The sequence below is a fragment of the Convolutriloba macropyga genome, chromosome 4 (genome assembly GCF_964194025.1).
Source record: "Convolutriloba macropyga chromosome 4, txConMacr16.3, whole genome shotgun sequence".
NCBI lineage: Eukaryota > Metazoa > Xenacoelomorpha > Acoela > Convolutidae > Convolutriloba > Convolutriloba macropyga.
The window spans coordinates 7,677,746-7,693,772 of record NC_134471.1 but is presented as its reverse complement, the minus strand read 5'-3'; the positions used below and the strand labels follow the sequence as shown (position 1 = coordinate 7,693,772).

The 16,027-nt window shown below is 40.8% G+C and overlaps 1 protein-coding gene across 5 annotated transcripts in view; it reads left to right on the top strand.

Moving 5' to 3' along the window:
* Positions 1-8,912, top strand: part of LOC142338243 (chymase-like) — a 46,298-nt gene extending 37,386 nt beyond the window's left edge. For all 5 annotated transcript variants that reach the window (XM_075387911.1, XM_075387912.1, XM_075387915.1 and 2 more), the window contains exon 5: positions 7,983-8,912. In XM_075387911.1, the coding sequence (XP_075244026.1) occupies positions 7,983-8,300 (318 nt within the window). In that variant the 3' untranslated portion in view covers positions 8,301-8,912. The remainder of the gene's footprint in view (positions 1-7,982) is intronic.
* The last annotated feature ends 7,115 nt before the right edge of the window (positions 8,913-16,027 follow it).

Genomic DNA, 16,027 nt, shown 5'->3' with positions numbered 1-16,027 from the left:
AGAACTTCTAATGCAAACCGTCAAACGACGACTGGGCTGCATAAAACTCGACCCCAATCAGAATCCGTTCAATATTAAGAACGCCCTCCAAAACACATCATTTGAACTACACACCTGCAGAAAAAAAATTCTAATTTCTCCCCTTTCGAAACCCCCTATGGAAGAAAAGCGAACAGCGCACCGACAAACATAACATCTAAACCAAATATCAAAAACTTAAATTAGTCAAATACTTTAAAGTACTATTTAGATGACAACATCATAGGAGAAGAGGAACCTATCAGTCAGGACAAATGGTATGACGAGGATCTGGATAGTGATGCCGAAGTAAAAGCATCGAAACAACGGAAGCTACAGGAGGCCAAAGATGACGAAGGTGAAGTACCCCGCATCATCAAACTCCCAGCCGCCAACTTTGAAGAACCATTAGCCAGAAACAGCCCTCGACTCCAACTAGCCCGTAAAACTCTTGCCGCCTCGCGAAACAAGAAGCAACTGCAAGAACTCTATGAGGCTATTCCGGAGGGGGCAGCACTCGTCAAAACAACTGACAGCACAGTAGCGATCAAAGTACCAGGCCAGCAGGACACCGTCCTCAATAAATCTGATGTCGCAAAATTCGGCACGCCAGAGCAACGCTACATTCCCCTCATTAATTTCGCCGCCAGAAAGACCGTGCGCAATCATCACGCAAAGTTCATACATAGCATGAAATCACACGCACAAGACATCAAAAACAAGATCGTCAGCCAACGAGCCATCTACAAAAGAGCACTCCAAACGTCGGACTTAGACAAAAAGGCAAAAGCCAACCTCGCAAAGGTCAACCGCATCAGAATACCACCTAAAAGATGCTATCAACCATCACCCAAGAAGGGATCTCCCAAAAAGAGAAAGCTCTAGACGACGTCATCACAAGAGTCTGCAGACGAACAGCGCAACAAACTCCACGAGTCCGATACTAGCCAAAATTACAAAGCCGCACCCAAACAACACGGAAGCACATTACTAGTGGAAACGACTGTAGCATCCACCCGACGCAGCGCACGAGACAAAAAGAAGCCGAAACGCTACGGTGATCTCACAGAAATGTCATCATCGGATGAATAGTCGGACAATGGACAAACCCCAAAACAACGAAGAGGAATAAGCATCGCTTCCTATTAGCCTCCCAGAACAACCCTTGCTGAAACCATGTCGTTGCCGCCCAACAGCGTAATACCTTTGACCGCATCCAGCCAAATCCACCCGGCCAAAAACATTGGAATTGCACCACAAGACATCAGCGAAGACCGAACCCACGGAGATTTGCTTGCGATCTTCGAATAGGACCAACCGGAACGCTCCCTTCAACCCCACGAACTCTAGCCAACAAAGTTAAAAACTCAAAAACTCTGATCATAGTAAAACTCCTAGCTCAAACTTATTATGTTGCCTTATCATATTACTTGAAATTATCTGTAACCATTAATTGTAGTTACAAGAGTAACCACCAAACCCCTCGTGCTCACATTCGCAACCCACCACCAAGACATAACCATAGTTGTTACTAGTTCTCATCGCCATAACGCGCTCACTGCTTTACGCCACCAACAACCTTTCAATTGTTACTAAAGTTCATTAAATTGTATTCATCCTCAACCATCGCTAACCTTTATGTTATCTTGAAATTTTCTCTAGAGGGGGAAATGTGGTACCACGTGGTATCCAATAACCACCTAACCTATCATTAGTGCAGTAAAATCATATTCAGTGAAATGCAGTACATTTGTAGTCTTCTGTTCTATGCACCTCTCAATCGTACCGCGATTGATTACCACAGTGACAGGTAGTTGTAACCTTGAGCTCAACTATCACGTTGGCAGCGAATTGCCTAATCGCAGTCGGCCTTAACCTTAGTAATTAACAGTTGTCACTGAACATCTTTTGAATCACCTTATTCATCATACTAGGCCTATTGAATAGCGCAACACTTTCCGAGTACAACAGACCCAATATCACATTGGCTAAGATCATAACCTCTGGATTTTTTGGAGTATTTTCACAAACAATATCCCAGGTGCTACAGTCCGACTCTACACAATATCAACCACCCTCACCTAAAAGCGACGTCGGCACTCAATCGATAGTTGCACTCCACATTAACAACATTGATTGAATTTATCACACAAAAAGATTGAAAATTTCCATAAGAAATTCTCCTCCCCAGTACACAATAATTCAAATAAACGTCATACAGCCACTCTCCCAGCTTCTATTTATCAATGCTATGCAACACCAACTGATTCTTGCACGAAAAAATTCAATCTTTACAATTACACACTTTTCAACCAAATAAGCGTAAATACTCACGTGGAATTTCGCTTTCCCGCGACTCTCTTGATAAAGATCCTGACTATCAGGAATCCTGACTATCAGATCCTGACTATCAGGAAATTCCAGAGGAACTTTTCCTCAACCTTCAAAGTACTCGTATTTAACACTTTTTTTTGTTTTAGTGACTCGACTTCAGTCTCTACCCACCAAGAAGGAGGCTCACCGATCCCCCAAATGTCGATCCGACAGCATATGAGCTTATCATGCTGGGGGTTGATGACATTCTGCCATCACTCCTCACACCGTTGGTACTGGCATCCACAGTACCCAAGCCAGTTTGCGAGATGCAAACACCCGCCCTCTTCACGGTGGCGCAAACTTTCCCACAACCACAGTCTGTGGACACAGCCAATTATGTGCGGGTGAACCCACTGCCTTCACCCGCCACCTCTTCCTCGAGTTCAGTTGAACTTCACTTGTACATCGATAATGATACGAGTACGCCCACAGTCCCTGCAGGACAGCACAGCTCGTCACAAGAGCTTCAGCCACCTTCACTAATCTCAACTGCGCACACAGCAGTCTCCTCAACACAACCACCGATACCAACCACGCACATTCCATCTTGGGCTGATGAAGTGGCCACAGCAGAACAGTCTGGTCACTCCACACCAGAAAATGTTGCCCCCAACTGGGCATACTCTGGTAGGATCCGTGGACCACAACCACTGGTTTACCCACCGCCAGTCATGCCCACACCTCACTCACAGAGCCCGCTGGTACCCTCACCGCGGTACGGCCCGGCTCTACCACCTCTGAGGCCACAACAATCTTTCCCTCAGCCATCCCCCTAAGACCTAACCACGTCAACTGACAACTACCCTTGCACGGACCCCTCACCTAAGTGGCGTCCACGGGCAACAGCACATGAAATCTACACTGTCCGCTCTTCGCCGATACAAGCTTCACAATCGCCTGCTCGCCACACAGCAAGCCCGCCCCGAGGCCCACAGCCCTCATCCTCTCGCGGAAGGCCAAACCTTTTCGTTCCAACACACGGCATTCCACACAGGTCATAAGGACCTAATTTCAGATTTCAAGAGTTCACAAACCCTCTCGGAATTAATACAATCCAGGGTAAACATGTGCCAGAACGAATTAGCTGCACCTCCACCCCGCCTCAGCACACATTGAAGCTAACAGCCAGTTATTGTTCTCTCAGACAACTAGAGAACGAGTATGTCCAGAAGGACGAGACAAGGACCTACCCCTGGAATGTTTGCACTTCCCCATCAATTTGCGTTTCACAGAACGCTTCTGGCATCTGTCGAAGTACTTCTTCGCACTCGCAGATCGCGCGATTGACTACTTCAACACCTTTTTCAATCGCGACACTGCACCCTACAAGATATACGCCAAGTACGACCCCTTCTACTTGCTATTTGGTTTTTTACATCCCACACAGATGGATGCAAAAAAACACCACACACAAACTGAATCGGGGAAAATGCTCCACACGATGCACAACTACTTATTTGTGCAGCATCATTTTCAACACACCAACCTAATAATCCACATGAATTCACGCCTCCAATATGCTAACACAAAGCTAACCTCACCATATTATATAAACTTTAGCTACATAATTTAACCTACTTATTGTGAAGGCACTCTTCGTAATTTCGACCCCAACAAGAACTATTTTATATTCTCACCACTCTACACCAAGACCAATCGTCCCATCCTCTACCCAATCGAGTCTTTACAATGTGTAGAAGGATGCGCCACGAAGTGTACCTATTGACACACATTCAACCTCCTCTACAGGGACTGGATGGCCGATAAACTCGAAAATCGCCAGCCCTTACAGGAAGAGCAACAGATATTCAATCTTCTCCTCGCGTTGCAGCCATATTGCAACACCGATCTGTATCCTCGTGCTCTTGCTGCTTGCCTGGCACGTGACCCAGAAATTCTCGCCTTCTTTCGAGATCCAGACAATCGAGCTCCGGATTTCGAATTTGAATATCAAACGTAAGTCACAGCCCTACAACACCACCTTGGGCTCACAGACCCACAAAAACGAGACGCACTGATCTCAAAACTCTATTTAAAACTTATTTTTCTATTTTTCTTTCTTTTTCTTTACTATACCTTTTTCCTCTCTATCTAAGATATATGTCTCACATATTCTTCTCTTTTCCCACAAGAATGAAGATTAGGATCAGTTCTTTTTTCTTCTTTCTCCCCGGTCGGGACTTACACAAGAAAGCATTAAATCTCACTAATAGATTTAATAGGAAAGGTAACTCACACAGTAGCTAAAAGATGGATTTCCACAAGAAGGTAAGCTGGTAAAATCGACTGGTTCAAACCTTGTACCAGCTGGAGATAAACAGAAATCTCCTCGTGCAAACCAGACAGAGACTACGACTACAAGCGGTCCTCCAACTGGGAATAAATCCTCACTACAAGACAGTGAGAGCAGTTGGACATACTCTCAACAGGACTGAGGTTACTGGCTAGCACACCCTGTAACTGGCACCCTTATTGGTTTCACAAGACAAACCTCTTCACTGACGACACTAGTCACCACGTCACTGACAAGGACTACAGACGACGACACAAGTCACAACCCACTTCAGAGGGGACACAACTCATCACAAACCTCGCCCTACTTTTCAGCGAGGATGACACATTCTACGTATTTCTTCTACACTACACAGATTCGGATTTGAAACTCTCAACCCCGGATGGATGTAGCAGTGGAAATACTGAATGTACACCTTCAACCAATCAGAGACTGAGAAGACACTATTCTCTTTTATATAGAGAGATTTGAACTAACTGTAGTCAGTCTTTTAGTTAGATACACCATGTGTATACCATTGACTCCGGTTCTATACTTCTTAACCACCGTAAATATAGAAGTTTACTCTCAGTTTTTTACAGAGTCGGTTAGTTCTAGAGATATTGGTAAGTCTACTTCGCGCGCAGAAATAAGTAGCCCTAGCTCTTTATACTTTAAGGCTGTAAAAGGAGCCCACATCGGGTCTGCCTTACTATATTGCATTGTCTGCATCAAACATAAGATGATTCTGGGCTCCTGAATAAAACTGGTAATAAGAATCATCGTCAGAATTTTTTGAATCAAATAATAAATTGTGAGCACCATGAAGTGTTCACAGACTGTTTTATTGAACCGCAGGGAAAAAGTTTTATTTTTATTTCTGTTACTTTTTGTGAGCTGGAGACGCCCCCAAAACACCACTTTTTTGTATCTAGAAAAGACCAAACTCGAGTTCCTAGCATCAAACATCAAAAAACATCAGAGTCCGTTCTGTAATTATCTCTTAAACTAAGCAAAGTGCAATTAGATTAAGTTCCAGTTGCATCACTTTTTTCATGTTCAGTTAAACGTGGATCACTTCCAAGTGACTGTCCAAATGTATCTATTCAAACCAACTGGAGATCCACAGCTTAACTATCCACATGGGACCCCAAATTCATTTGCACTTGATGACCTCTCTTTGCTAATCTAACAAACTCACCCAAATTGCAAAAATGGCTGCTTTTGTACTAACAGTTCAACAAGCCGAGAAAGATGGACTTGGAAAATGGAAAAATGGATACTTAGCTGCTCGAATTTATGACATTGAGATGGATACGAACCTAAGTTCAAATTGATCGATGAAACTGTAAAAAGTAGTATTTTCCGGGTAGAAGTCAAGGCGATATTAGCTCAAAATTCGCCCAAGTTTTTTCGTTTAGCTCTCAGTGGTCATTCTTTTAAGCATTAAAATTTCGGTGCATATAGTGGAGTGCAAATAAAAAAAAAGATGTATTGATATTTGTCATAAAAATTTCAAGTATTAACGATATGAAGGATTTGCACATAAAAAATCTACCTAATTCTTATGAGACCCAAATTTTCTCAACTTGTTTCGAATCGAGTCGTTCAAATCGAAGCCTTTTCAACAAAATGTAGTACCAAAAAAAATTTCTCCGTAAAACAGTCAAACAATATTATATTATATTATATCGTCCAATTGTGCTGTCAGTAGTTGATTCACTAATTGAAAAGTTCCCTTTATTTTTGCTGAGCACAGAGCAAAACCGAGTTGAGCATATTTCTGCTAATGCTTGTCACAGTTGATTCTTAAACATTTTTATATCAAAAACCAGTGTTTCAAATAATAATACCAAAAATGAAAAGGCTGATAACCCTTGCTTAAAATTTTATATCAAGCCAAAGCCACAAAAAGCGGGAAGGGGAATAGGAAAACATTTTTTGATGGAAAATAATTACGAATAGTTTGTGTCCCGCGATTGTAGAAACTCTCATCTGTTGAATATGCACCAGATACAAAGTATCTTGTTGGGTAACTATTGAGTCTTCAACTTGAGCAGAAAAAAACTACTAATAATAGTTCAAAAAGAATCTACTTTGAAATTGATAGCTTTTCTCAAGGTGGATTTTTGATCAAAAAATAAATAAGTTGCACGGATTCTATTCAAGGTGGAAGTTTTAGTGATATTGATTTCCGGATCTCATTTCGCGCTGTTAATCCAATGTCCAACTGGATTATTTGGGCAATCCATTTCACAGTGTGGACTTCCCATTTTTTTGTCATAGAGTGACACTAAGCCTCTAAATTTTTAAATAAAATTAAATATTGTATTCGAGGAGTTTTTACATTGAACTCATTTCGGGCACTGAGAAAATTTTTATTATTGCTCATTATTAAAAGCAAAACTATTTTTTTGAAGTAATTATTTCTCTATAACTTGATATAAAAAATCAGTTGCAGAGACAAAAATTTATAGTTATTCTGAGAATTTATCTTCACTCAAAAGTTAATTTTTTTTGACCGTGTACCAGTTCATCTTATCTCTTTCAATATGATTCCTTCTGTTGTTGCGATTTACACAATACGTTTTTTAAGGTAAAATCAGTTTTTGTCTTGTTTACATAAACTCGCAGTGTTTAACTTAACTGTTGAAAATGTTCGAAAAAAGTGTGCTTCCAATTTCAATTCCATTAAATTTGATTTGGCTGTGACTTTTATACAAAATTTTTTGACGGATCTAATTTTATGTTAAAAAATGAGAAAAGATGAATAATGAAAATTGATGATTTGAATGTGATGATTGTCGTTTTGCTCTTTGCTGGCAAAACTGCGCTGATTTTTGCGCTTCTCGCTGCTGATTTTTCTAAATCGTTTGCGATCACAACTTTTGTGCAATTTTTTTGCAAGGTTCAAAACGAGTTCAAAGTGAAAAATCGGCACTAGACCAAAGATCCAATTTACTAGACAAAGAAGCGCAATGGGTCTGGAAACATGAATGAACGCACTAATGTCTGGACATAATTAGTTTTGAAAACACGAAAATTTGTACGCAAGTAACTTTGAACGCAAGAAATTTTTGACATACTAACTTTTCAATCAACAAAAAAATATTGCACAAAACATTATTGAACGCACAAAACATTGAACATACGCGCTTTTTAACGCAATAACGTTTTCGAACACACCAAATGTTGGCGAAAGCAGGAGACTCTGGCCAAAAACCCAAAAAATCACCCTTTTGAACGCGTACGAAGGCACGAAAAGTTTAAAACGCTCAAAAATTGTGACATAGAAAAATTTCTATTATTATTTCAGGAAATTTTTTTCCGGCAATCCACGTACATTCAGCCCTCGAATCCCGACAACTTCCGAAGATGCCCATCAAACAAAATCTGCACACAGAGTGTTCTAAGAGGTTCAAAAATGAGCCTGTACGATGTAGGGGGACCATTGTACAAGTTAAGCTGTAACGAAGTTTTGGCTGAGTGCCTCTACGGAGTTGCCAGTTATTCGAAAACGGAATTTGTTTTGTCGAAAGAAGGAGAAGTTGAGCAGTTTTCACACTCAAACGTGTTTGAAAATGTACCAAATATGGTAGAATGGATATTTTCAATAATTTATGAGGATCTTTAGTGTTATTGTTTTCATAGAAACAAATTGTTTTGAAGTGATCAGTGTTTATCTATTAAATAAAATTTCAAAAAATCGCAGGAGCACCAGAGAGATTGCGATTAAGTTGTAATGAACCCTTTTCAAAGATCTGAATTCGGAAAGCAGAACTCAATTTCTTAATCAAATGCGCAAAAAGAAAAAAAAACATTAAACGTTGCTTTGTGAATCTAGAGCAAACAGATATAAATTCCTTAATGATATATTTTTCATGCAATTTATATTCATAGAATTTATAACATTCAAACTATTTTGTAGAACAATCGCATTACTTGACAGTACTGCTTTTCGAAAGATTATATAGGTGTATTTATTACAGTTTTCTGCCATGCGAAAACGTGTCGAATTGAATGATATTATTGAAAATATATACGGTGAATAAATCATATAAAAACGTCCCTGAGAAAAGAATAAACTGCTATTTCTCAGTGAATGTCATATGTATACTATATTTACCGATGAACTCAAAGTGGGAAAAAAGCTCATTCGTTTCTATTTGATACCCATTTTTATGTTAACTGTAAAGTTAAGTGCTCCTTCTGAATTCACTTTCTCCTTTAATGGTTCCCGCTGAGTCTGAGCATCGCGAATAATTTCTACAAAAGCATAGAAAGTGATAATTTTCGCTTTGTCATCGAAAACAAAAAATTCGGAGACTCCTGTGAAATAACAGTGGAATGAATGTGTCGATCAATTTTCCCCTCTGTCCCGATCAGCTTCCCTGTGAGAAAGATATATTTATCAAAATTAATGTAACGGATTTCGGCTAATATTTTGCTCTTGAGATCTCATAGATCCCATTCTTGTTACTTCATTTAGATACTTCATTTTAGATACATCAGAAAAGATTAATTTTATTGCATGCTTTCAATAGTCTGTTGCACAAAAGTACATAAATATTGCTTCTCTGATTTTCTAAAATTTGGCTTTCAATGTTATTTCATCCTTCATAGGTTGGTTTGGCTGGTAGTGTTAGTGCTCTAGGAGAATCCATTAAAAGACGTTTTACTGATGTTCCTTCGCCTTGCTAATTTTATTCGGATTGCTAATTTTATTTGGGGTTTTTGTTGACTGCGCCATGTTATATCGAACTTGTTCACTTCAATATTGTTGATTCAATTGTGTTGAAAAAACCCAAACGGGAATTGCTCAGCAATTTCACTATTTAATAATGTCTTGTATTTGAGGTGCGAATTCTACCTAAATCAGAATAATTAGATCAAGGGATATGAGAGTCGATTTGAGTTTAAAAGTTAACAGGGGAGAAAGAGAAGGAAAACTACTTTATTTACAATTAATTGCTTAGAGACTGCCGGATTTATAATCATCAGTGAATAAAGACAAATGAAAGTATCTACTGTCAAATCAAGGTTATTTAAGAGTCAATTAGGGGTCATGAGTTAAACTTGGTACAAATTGAATGCCTAGTGTAACCTAGACCTATACATGTTCTCCAAATACTGTAATATGTTTCAAAGAAACTCCTAAACATATTTTTGAAATCCTGAATTATGAGCTTTCTTTTGAGATATAATCCGATAAATTTTATAATCTGACTGATTTGGAGCCAATTTGTTTTAAAAACGGCTAAATAATCGAAATATTCAACAGCAAAATTTTTCTTCTATAAGCCTTCCTCAATAGTCTGAATTCAATGCATCAATTTATCTTCATAAATTGTCCTTTTTCAGCCATTGTTTCCAGTTCTTGAACATTTGATTCAACGGTACAGTTCTTGAACATTTGATTCGGCCGCCAGACCAATAGAAGCGTACCTCATATTGGCGACATGATGCTTTTTTGAGAAACTGGAACAACTATGTTTACTTAACATAGATAATCTTTTGAGGTGAAGAATAAATGAAACACTGGAAAATTTTTTTTTGAAACTTTAATTTTGGCAAATTAACTTAGATAATCATTTGAAGGAAGGAATACGCTTTTCAACAAATATATTTGTTGAAAAGCGTATTCCTTCCTTCAAAGAATTCTCCTGCATAATTTGAAGAATAATTATAATTATTCTTCAAATTATGCAAAAACTTTCAAATAAGCAACTGCAGGCAGTTTTGAGAAGTAGGAAGCAGGAATAAGACGGAAAATTGTTAGAATTTTGATCCGAGTTGAAGACTTAAACTTATTATTATTAGAAAGTTAAACTTACCAAATTAATCTGACAGAGGTAAATTGATTCAAGTCACCAATACTGATATAAAAGAATCTTCAAGAAATGTTGCTGTGAATGAATACTCGGTTCAAACTGATTATTCTAGATAACTATTATTAGAGTTAGATTAAATGATGTAAAATCTTCCCAGCATGTATTAAATGATTATGTTATCTCCGGAAGTGTGAATGAATTCTTAGAAAAGTGCAAATTCATTCAATTTATGGTTCCCTTTGCGACTGATTTGCAGAAGCAAACCATATTGGGTAACCCTTGCGACCCTCACTATAAATCATGGTGCTGAGATTAGTTTTGTGTCTTGACTTTTTCACAGTGATAATGGGTATATATACAGCTGATTTTTGAGTCATTTTCATCCCCAAAATCAAATCACCATCTTGATCTAATAATCAGATCTCTCCTGTAAATCTCTAAATTCTACTGTAAAATATCATTCTTGTTATTCTCTCATTTTGAGAGATCAATTTTTTCTACTTTGTTAAAAATGCTTTTTATTCCGCTTGCGAAAACCCATAACCCAACAGGTTATGAGCCCAGCAACTTTCGAAGTCTTAAAACTAATTTCTAAAACAAAACTAATTTGTTGTTGACAGTCATAATCCTTTTCTGCTTAGTACCTTTTCTTTTCACAACTGTTTTGCCTGCTCAAACTACGATGGATCAACAGACAGTGAAGCTGCTGACCTACAGAGGAAAGGCACAGGACTTTCCAATCTGGAGCACAAGATTTGTGGCAATGATGCAGACGAAGGGACTCTACAAATCACTACTTTGGATAGAGGAGCAACCCAACGAGCCGGCACCACTAGCCAATGGGGCGGGCAATGATGAAAAGAAGAACCACAAGGCGCTGAATGATGCACATGAGAAGGAAGTTGCAGACATCAAGGCGAAACAGAAAAATTTGTGGTGCCATCTGGCACTGACTCTAGATGCAACAACCCTCATGCTGATGAGACATGATTGTGTGGGAGATGACGGCGTCGGAGATGGAGCAAAGGCTTGGAAGCTTTTGCAAAAGAGATTTCAGAGTGTGGAGACGCTGACAGTGGTGAATTTGGTGGCACAGCTTGCTCGACTGCAGCTCGAGGATGCTGAGAATTTGGATAGCTTCTTCATCAGAGGACAGAAGTTGCTCACAAGGCTACAAGAAGCAGGGGAAGCAGTCTCAGAGACCCTCTTCAACGCCTTGGTCCTCAATGGTCTGCCAATGAGGCATGAAAGTTTTGTTATACAACAAAGTTCCAACCCGGCAATGTACTTCACAGAGTTGAAGAAGAAAAGGCTGCAGAACTTCCATGAGAGCACAGCACAGAGGCACAAGTGACAAAGTGGTTCAGTGGCAGTGGCAGTGAAGCGTGACTTTAAGAAGGGACCCGAGAAAGGAAACTGCTTTGTGTGTGGGATCCCTGGACACTTTGCCAAGGACTGCAGGGGGAAGGAGACAGCACAATACAGCAAGTGTGGTGAGAAAGGTCACCTAGACAGGGCATGCAAGAGACAAAGAGATGGAGGCAAACAGGAGTCAGTGGCAATGGGTCAAACATTGGCTTCACCAGACGAGGAATACTGGGCAGCTCTTGCACAGTGGAAGACAGCAGGCAAGCTAGTGGACAGTGGTTGTACAGATAACATAGTGACGAACATCGATGGGTTCTTGGACTTTGTGCGAATTCAATCAGTGGTCAGAAATCCCAACGGAGAGGCTTCCAAAGTGTGGGGCGGAGGCTGTGTGAGGATCAGCATACCCTCAAACAAAGGGAACTCCAATGCAAACTCAATAATGTTTTGTGTGTGCCGGACTATTCTTAAAACCTCCTGTCAGTCTCAAGATGCACGGAGTGGCGACATAGCTTCACTTTCGAGAAAAGAAACAGCTGCATGAAACTCCAGAAGGGAACTCGGGTAAAACTAACACAAGAAAATAATTTGTTTTACTCACACTGCAGCGTTCCAGAATTCAAGATGAGTTCCAACAGCGTGAAACTTGACAGTGCAAGGACGTGGCACAGACAATTGGGTCATTTGAATCAAGCGGATGTGGTCAGGAATGCACCAGAGACAGTGGGGGAACTCGATGATGTATGCAATGTTTGTGCATTGGCCAAGATCACAAAGACTCCAGTACCAAGAGTGGCAGAGACCCAAGCAGAAGAGAAGCTGGAGAGGGTGTTCACAGACGTGATGGGACCTTTCAGAGTAGAGTCACTGTCAGGGTTCCCATTCTGCATTGTGTTTGCAGACCAGTACACGAAGTTTGTGTTTGTGAACTTGCTTAAGGCAAAGAGTGAAGCACTGGCCAGCCTGAAGAAATTTGTTCTCAGTGTGTGGACGCCCAAGAAGCTGAGGCAAGACAATGCGAAGGAGTTTCTCTCAGAACACTTCAAGAAATACTGCTTAGATGCAGGCATTCTACAGGAGAAGACCATACCAGAGACGCCACAACAGAATGGGTTAGCTGAGAGGTGCAACAGGACACTGCTGGAGATGGCAAGATGCTTGCTCATTGACTCAGGACTTCCCAAGATGATGTGGGGAGCAGCAATTCTTCACGCAACAAGGATGAGGATCTTGGTTGTGAGACAAGGAGAAAAAAAATGCCCGGCAGAGCTGAAGCGAGGTATAAAACCTGAGCTTTCAATTAGTAAACTATCTATTTTTGGCTTCACAAGGAAGCGGGACAGAGATGTCAGCAAAGTTTAACCCAAGGCACTGGAAGGAAAGTTTTTGGGTTACACTGAAGGAGACAAGGGATACCTGGTGTACGTACCCAACACACGCAAGGTTGTGGCAGTTCGAGATGTGATCATCAAGGAGTCCGAAGTGGGCTCAATCCCTGACAACACAGAGACGCCCGACCTACTAGATGAGGGGTCACAGCAACTGGGGATCTGGCACCCAGATGATGGTCATCAAGACGATGGCAACAAAGAGGAGCAGGGCATATCTACTGCAAAAAAGGAAGAGTGGCATGACGCAGAGAGCGCGAACACTCAAAAAACGACACTGAGACGAGATGCCTCAGATGTTGAGGAAGCAGCACTGGATGGAGAATCTACTGCAACAAGAGGGAGTCTCTGAGACCCTGAGTTACTGGAAGACAGTGAAACGGGGGACTTCTCACAGACAGTTGGCTTCTTTGTGAAGAGGCACTAGAGCAAGCGGACAGGGCAGAGCCCAGACGAGGGGCACGAGCAAGGAATGTTCCGCAATTTTTTGCAGAATCCAGGACCCATCTTGCTGTGACTGAGGGTAACTATGTGGAACCCAAAACAGTCTACGAAGCCAAGCAAGCTGACGAATGGGACCAGTGGTACCGGGCAATCAATGACGAGGTCAAGGCACTCCAAGACAACGAAACTTGGGACCTAGTGAGACCACCCACAGACAGGGTCGTCATACCGGGCAAATGCGTCTACAAAAAGAAATTGAGACCCTGTGGTCAGGTCGACAAATACAAAGCACGCTATGTGGCGAAAGGCTTCAAACAATTGGAATAACTGGACTACTTTGAGACTTTTGCGCCTACCTATAAGCCAGAGACATTCAGGATTCTACTTCAGCTATCAGCGAAGCATGGCCATGAGATGCACCAATTTGATTTCAAGACTGCTTTCCTGTACTCACCAATCGAGGAAGAAGTGTATCTGGAACATCCACAGGAGTTTGTAAAACGCGGATCAGACGGGGAGAATTTAGTATTTTGACTAAACAAATCAATTTATGGTTTGAAACAGGCTGCTAACAACTGGTACAAAGGGCTGGCAAACTACCTACTGAGACGGGGGTTCACCAGAAGCAGGAACGATCACTGCTTGTTCGCAAGATCAGAGGCTGAGGATCACACCTTCATCTTGGTCGGGGTTGACGACATCATAGTAGCATCAAGAAGTATGACAGTGATCTCCGATGTCAAGAAGGCACTAGAGGCAACATTTCACATGGAAGACAGAGGGAGACTACACTGGTTTCTGGGCCTTAGAATCAGACAAGAAGAGGGCAAAGTCGCAGTCGACCAAGAACGCTACATAGAAACAATGCTTGAGCGGTTTCAAATGGATCAATGCAAACCCTCAGGAACTCCAGCTGATTTGAATTTGAAACTTCCGACAGCAGAGAACGGAGACGATGAAGTGGACCAGGGGATGTACAGAAGCTTGGTTGGATCACTTCTTTATCTGGACAAACAGACGAGGCCAGACATCATGTTCACAGTCAACATTCTGTCCAGGCACAAGAACGCACCTACCAATCAACACTGGCTATGCAGAAAACGACTTCTGCGATATCTTCAAGGTTCAAAAGGTTTAACACTTACTTACACAACAGAGGCTAGTTATGATTTAGTGGGGGAAAGTGATGCAGACTGTTCTGGAGATGTGAACGACAGAAAAGCAACAACGGGCTATTACTTCAAGCTCAACGGACGTGGGGCAGCTCTCAGCTGGGGTGTCAAGAAGCAGGCGACAGTGGCTTTTCTTCATCAGAAGCACAGTATCAGGGCATGGCAGCAGCAGTTCAGAAAGCACTCTACCTGAATCAACTTCTAGACGATTTGGGCATCTAACAGAAACGTCCAATAGCAATTGGAGAGGACAACCTAAGTTGTATCAGACTTTTGCCAAAACCCAGTCATGCAAAAAAGGAGCAATTACATTGAGATAAAGTTTCACTTCATTCGGGACAAGACGGAGGTTGGGACTATTTCAATTCCTTACGTTCCTACAGACAAAATGTCAGCGGACATCTTCACAAAGTCCTTACCTGTTCCGAAAGTGGAAACATTCAGAGCAGTTTTGATGGGAACAGACTCTACGCAATCAGCTCAGGTCTGAGAGGGGTTGTTAGAATTTTGATTCGATTTGAAGACTTATGTTTAGTATTATTAGAAAGTTAAACTTACCAAACTAATCTGATAGAGGTAAATTGATTCAAGTCACCAATACTGATATAAATGAATCTTCAAGAAATGTTGCTGTGAATCAATACTCGGTTCAAACTGATGATTCTAGATAACTATTATTAGAGTTAGATTAAATGATGTAAAATCTTCCCAGCATGTATTAAATGATTATGTTATCTCCGGAAGTGTGAATGAATTCTTAGAAAAGTGCAAATTCATTCAATTTATGGTTCCCTTTGCGACTGATTTGCAGAAGCAAACCATATTGGGTAACCCTTGCGACCCTCACTATAAATCATGGTGCTGAGATTAGTTTTGTGTCTTGACTTTTTCACAGTGATAATGGGTATATATACAGCTGATTTTTGAGTCCTTTTCATCCCCATAATCAAATCACCATCTTGATCTAATAATCAGATCTCTCCTGTAAATCTCTAAATTCTACTGTACATATCATTCTTGTTATTCTCTCATTTTGAGAGATTAATTTTTTCTACTTTGTTAAAAACGCTTTGTATTCCGCTTGCGAAAACTCATAACCCAACAAAAAGAAATAGGAAGAATTTAGAACTCTTGAAGTCGAGAAAGCTTACAATTTGA